Consider the following 6,393-nt stretch of genomic DNA (forward strand, 5'->3'; position numbering starts at 1 on the left):
GTCTTTTACCAAATAGGGCTATCTTCTGTATACCACCCTACCTGTATACCACCCTATACCACAACTGATTGGCTCAAACACATTAAGAAGGAAAGAAATTCCACAAATTAACTTTTACCAGCCTGTTAACTGAAATGCATTCCAGGTGACTACCTCATGAAGCTGGTTGAGAGAATGCCAAGAGTGCGCAAAGCTGTCATCAAGGCAAAGGGTGGCTACTTTGATATTTTGATGGTTACTACAGGATTCCATGTGTTATTTCATAATGTCGATGTCTTCATTATTATTCTACAATGTAGAAAATAGTCAAAATAAAGAAAAACCCTTGAATGAGTAGGTGTGTCCAAACTTTTGACTGGTAGTGTATGTTTCCCATGCCAATAAAGCCCCTTGAATTGAAATTGAGAGAGATGTGGGGGGTATGGTCACAGGGGAAAGACTGAGCAATCAACTAACAAGGGAAAATAACTAGCCTAGACTATCTATGGAAATACTAGCTCTCACTCTGAAATGTATTTAACCAAATTCTGTGTCAAGCCAAGTAGCGAGAGCGCGAGAGCGAGGAGAGAGAAAGAGGAGAAAGAAAGAGGAGAGAGAGCGAGGAGAGAGAAAGAGGAGAAAGAAAGAGGAGAGAGAAAGGAGAAAGAAAGAGGAGAGAGAAAGAAGAGAGAGAAAGAGGAGAGAAAGAGGAAAAAGAAAGAGGAGAGAGAAAGAGGAGAGAGAAAGAAGAGAGAGAAAGAGGAGAGAAAGAGGAAAAAGAAAGAGGAGAGAGAAAGAGGAGAGAGAAAGAGGAGAGAGAAAGAGGAGAGAGAGAGTGAGCTGTGGTGACATAGTCTCTTAAATCACCATTATAACTGCTTGCTTTCATTTCACCATTTAGTTTAATTGAGCCGAAACCATCATTGATCCGTCCAATGGCACAAAAATGGAACGTCAGCATGTGTTGATAACTAATCAAGAGAAATAACCCTTACTACAGCACAACCAAGACGGTGTCTCAATAATATCTCCTTTCTCCCCGAAGTGTTCAATTCATGGATTTAAAAGGAAAGGACTGGTATATGGAAAATGTCTCTTTATCCCAGGCCGACACCAGTCCAATGCTTTTACATTTGTGGGGGGTAGTGAACGAGTGCACGCTTCAGGAAGAAGGAGAAATGATCAGGACACAACCTAGAATCAAATTCAGACGTTGTAATTGACTTCAGTATCTGAAGCCACTGGTGAATTGAGCCAGTTGAACTCCAGGTCAAGAATAGCTCTTGGGTTAGGCCTAGGTGTTGTGTCTTCGCTCTCCCCGGCACACACACACACACACACACACACACACGCGCACACACACACGCGCACACACACACACACACACACACACACACACACACACACACGCACACACACACACACACACACACACACACACACACACACACACACACACACACACACACACACACACACACACACACACACACACACCACACACACACAAAGCTGATGGATGACAGGGCGTGTGTTTAATCTCATTGTGTATTCTAGCAGTCGCCTTTAATCCCCCGCTCAGCCAGTCACAGCTGTGTCCCAAATGGCACCCTATTTAGGGCACTACTTTTGACCAGGGCCCTTGGGGAATAGGGTACCATTCGGGACACAGTGGGAGCTAGACGCTTGTCTAAAACCATAAACTATGCATCTCCTCTATTTCCTGGGATATATGTCTCCCTCTCTCTCTCATACACACACCATTTATCTGTGTCAATGTGTTATCATACGAAGCCATCAAGCAACCATCAATCTGATCTGGTGCATAAATCCTTTTCCACCCTCCAATCCACATTATTGTTTCAAAACCCACGTGACACAGAGAGCGAGAGAGAGCAAGAGAGAGAGCCACACACATTAGCATTATCATTAATAGGCCATAGTAGCCCTGTAGCGTGATATTAAAATAGCCTCTCCTACACCAAAGCAACGCTCCGAGCTGCTCTTTGTTACAGACCGGTGGCCCGCTGACTGCCAGGCCGATTCAGAAGCCATATAAATGGGCTTTAATTCCTATAAGGAGACCACATGCTGGTGCTCGGGAGAGAGAGGCAGGGGCTTGACTTTCACGGGGGAGAGAGAGAGAGAGAGAGAGAGAGAGAGAGAGAGAGAGAGAGAGAGAGAGAGAGCGAGAGAGCGAGAGAACAGCGACACGGGAGCTTAGCCTAGACTGTGGCTGCGCTCGCTGCTCAGTTCGTTCAGCCAAGCATGAGAACACAAAAGGTTTTTTCCTTCAAAAGGAGAAGGAGCCTTTTCAGAGGTGCTGGAACCGAGCAGCAAGAGCAGTCAGACACAGCAGATCCGTCCGTGTAGAGTTGTTATAGTAACGTAATGTATATGCTATTATGCCTAGTAAGTGTATTGAATTAAATCGGTATAAGTAGCGAGTCGCCCGCGGTCCTCGCTCTCTCCCCACACGCTCTAGCTCTGAAATGGTCATTTTGTTGCAATTTTAACGCAAACCCGAGAAACCACAACATCCGATAATATCAGGCTATAGTCTAGTCACGGAATTTCCACGGAATTATAGGCTAGAGAGCGACTGGTGTTTCGTGCGCGCAAGGGAGACACACATATCTAGGATAAGGGTTAATCTTTACTGTAGGCTAATGTTCAGGCTTTTCATATAGCCTCGGAAGCCTCACCAATAGCCATTTAATCTCTGTGGTCACTAGGAGATCAATCCGGTCTAACCAAATGTAGGCTAGTGATTTAATTTCTGTCAGTGCGCTCACACGGTGTGTCACAAAACACACAGGCAGCGAGAGAGGCAAGCAGTCTCTTTAACTTCGGCTATTAGAAATGCCATCACTGAATAGACTAAACACCTATTTAATTAAACAGCAACATATGGACACACACACACACACACACACACACACACACACAGCATACTGCACTGTACAGCTTGCAAGTTAAGCATTTCAATGTAGCTGTGCATGTGACAAATAAAACTTGAAACTATAGTCTCTCTACAAGAAATGAATGTGAGCATCATGTTCAGTAAATATCCTCTCCCATCAATGAATTAACATCTAACCCCGCACACTGACTGACTGACTGACTGCACATTCGGCTACACAGACAGAAGCGCTCGAGCCTGTCACCGCAGCCAGTTGTAATTAGCGCTCGTGATCATTAGAAGGATAGAATGAAAAGGTCGTTAACTTACTACGGGCTCCATGCGAGGTGTGTCGACTAGTAAACGCGGAGACACCATTAGCATCTTGGAGATAAGGTGGACAGCGGCGACGGTCCCGTTAAATCCACTTTGCTGTTCGGTATATCAGTCCACTACTGCCAAAAATATCAAACCAACAAGGTTCTTTAAAAAAAAAAGAACAGAAAGGTTTAAAGACAACCTTTGAGGGGGGGAGGATGAATGTCTCCCCACAGTCTTCTTTGTCTGGTAAATTGGTGTTGAGTACAGAAAGCGACAGGTATCAAATGAAAGGGCTACTGCAGCCAAGATAAAGCTAATTGTATATTCCCTTCAAGTATCACGCAAGTTCATCGTTTCTATTGCAGTATTCGTCGTAATGATACCGAGTCTAGTATGAATCTGGTCTCGGATCGGCACTGAGTCGCCAGATCTGCTGGCTTCCTGGCTGTGGGGCGGGGTTAGCCCGCTGATAGGTTGATAAGCAGCACCACGTCACAGAGAGCAGGAGACGACGTTTCTCCATTCGCCTCTCTGCACTTAAAGGGGACATTCCACTTACTGGGATCGTGTGAGAGGCCAGTTTGTGTGTGTGTGTGTTTGGTGTGTGTGTGTTTAGGTGTGTGTGTGTGTGTGTGTGTGTGTGTGTGTGTGTGTGTGTGTGTGTGTGTGTGTGTGTGTGTGTGTGTGTGTGTGTGTGTGTGTGTGTGTGTGTGTGTGTGTGTGTGTTCAGATGAACGATAAAGAGAGTGACACACATATCTGCTCCAACACAAAGGGGCTGAGGGAAACCAGTGGTCATGATGTTAAACACTCCACTGAACACACATTGTCTTAAAATAATCCTGATTCTACTCGTTCTCTTGTCAGGTCATTAAACTGTTATAATGCAACATGGTTAGCTATATAATATAGTTGCTACTATAGTGAAATATATACTCTCCTATTATATATTTTAAACTGTTAAAGTCAACACACTACTATTAGCTTTATAATACTATTATAATACACAACCAGTATTTTTTATAATAACCTTTTAGTAACTAGTATCAATGAGTGAATAAATATATATATATATATATATATTTTCACTACAAATATTTCACAATAAACACAGCATATATATATTTTTTTAAATGTGTGTTCAAGGTTACTGCTATATGCATTTAAGATGATGCAAAACCAAATAAAAATACCAATGTTTGTGTGGATGATAGATGTGGGCTAAGCTGCTCCCATAGCTGTATCTATAGCTAATTGCCATGTTACACACGTATAGACTCTTCCCTTAAGTGCAGTCAGTCAGTTATTATATTGATTTGATAAGAATAGAACCATGTGCAGATTAAAGATGTCAAGTAAGCTTATCTTATATACCTACGGGCGTAACCACGACCCTAATTAATTACCATGTTTTACACCTATATACTCCTTTCTTTTCCTATGAGCAGTCAGTCAAGCAGTTGACCTTCAGAGAAGGACCTTACAGTGCTAGCTTTAAACCAGGGTCAATGGAGACACGTGTGGTGTGTGTGTGTGTGTGTGTGTGTGTGTGTGTGTGTGTGTGTGTGTGTGTGTGTGTGTGTGTGTGTGTGTGTGTGTGTGTGTGTGTGTGTGTGTGTGTGTGTGTGTGTGTGTGTGTGTGTGTGTGTGTGTGTGTGCGAGCGTGTGCCTGTGCCTGTTCTTTTTTACGCAGACGTAGGGTGAAAATGAAGCAGTAGACATTCTAGTCAGCTCTATGGGGTCAGAGGTTACAGGTTAAGAAGAGGGTCCTGGTGTGTTTTTATGAGTGGCCAACCCCTGGTAGGTAAGGGTTGAAATAAGACTGGATACATCCCAAATGGCACCCTATTCCTTATATAATGCCCTACTTTTGACTAAAGCCCTATAGGTAGTGCACTATGTAGGCAATAGGGTAGGATTTGGTAATGGACCGGTAATGGACGGTTTACATTTAAACAGTTGTTTTAGGAAAGGGGAGTGGAGGGGAATAGGGGACAGGGAGAGAGCAAGATGGAGGGAGGAGGAGGGGGAGGAGAAGAAGGTATGGGGAGGAGAGGAGAGGTGAGGCGAGGCAGAGGGGAGAAGAGGCGAGACTGAGGGGAGGAGAGGCGAGACTGAGGGGAGGAGAGGAGAGACAGAGGGGAGGAGAGACAGAGGGGAGGAGAGATAAAGGAGAGACAGAGGAGAGGAGAGACAGAGGAGAAGAGAAACAGAGGAGAGGAGAGACAGAGGGGAGACAAAGGATAGACAGAGGAGAGGAGAGACAGAGGGGACAGAAAAGAGACAGAGGGAAGACTGAGGGGAGGAGAGACAGAGGAGAGACAGAGGTTAGACAGAGGGGAGGTGAGACAGAGGGGACAGAGTAGAGACAGAGAGAGGGAAGACACAGGGTCGGAGAGACAGAGGGGAGACAAATAGGAGGCAAAGGAGAGACAGAGGAGAGGAGAGACAGAGGGGATTGAGTAGAGACAGAGGGAAGACAGAGGGGAGGGAAAACAGAGGAGAGACAGAGGGGAGGAGAGACAGGGGGGAAGAGAGACAGAGGGGAGACAGATAGGAGGCAAAGGAGAGACAGAGAAGAGACAGAGGGGACAGAGTAGGGACAAAGGGAAGACGGAGGGGAGGAAAGACAGAGGAGAGACAGAGGGGAGGTGAGACAGGGGGGAAGAGAGACAGAGGGGAGGAGAGACAGATGAGGGACAGAGTGGAGTAAAGACAGAGGAGAGACACAGGGGAGACAGAGGAGAGGAGAGACAGAGGGGAGACAGAGGAGAGGAGCGGTAGAGGAGAGACAGAGGAGACAAGAGGGAAGGAGAGAGAGACAAAGGGAAGGAGAGACAGAGGGAAGGAGAGACAGAGGATAGACAGAGGATAGACAGAGGAGAGAGGAGAGGATAGACAGAGGATAGACAGAGGAGAGAGAGGAGAGGATCGACAAAGGATAGACAGAGGATAGACAGAGGATAGACAGAGGAGAGAGAGGAGAGGATCGACAGAGGACAGACAGAGGATAGACAGAGGATCGACAGAGGAGAGAGAGGAGAGGATCGACAGAGGATCGACAGAGGATAGACAGAGGATAGACAGAAGATAGACAGAGGATCGACAGAGGATAGACAGAGGATAGACAGAGGATAGACAGAGGATAGACAGAGGATCGACAGAGGATAGACAGAGGAGAGAGAGGAGAG

At 45.7% G+C, this 6,393-nt stretch overlaps 1 protein-coding gene across 1 annotated transcript in view; it reads right to left on the bottom strand.

Annotated features, from left to right (window-relative positions):
- LOC106592511 (uncharacterized) overlaps positions 1-3,636 on the bottom strand; it is a 165,406-nt gene extending 161,770 nt beyond the window's left edge. Inside the window, exon 1 of the mRNA XM_045701548.2 lies at positions 3,212-3,636. Coding sequence (XP_045557504.2) covers positions 3,212-3,265 — 54 coding nt within the window. The 5' untranslated portion in view covers positions 3,266-3,636. The remainder of the gene's footprint in view (positions 1-3,211) is intronic.
- Positions 3,637-6,393: the final 2,757 nt, after the last annotated feature.

This window comes from Salmo salar, chromosome 18 (assembly GCF_965601325.2).
Source record: "Salmo salar chromosome 18, fSalSal1, whole genome shotgun sequence".
In the NCBI taxonomy this organism is placed as follows: domain Eukaryota; kingdom Metazoa; phylum Chordata; class Actinopteri; order Salmoniformes; family Salmonidae; genus Salmo; species Salmo salar.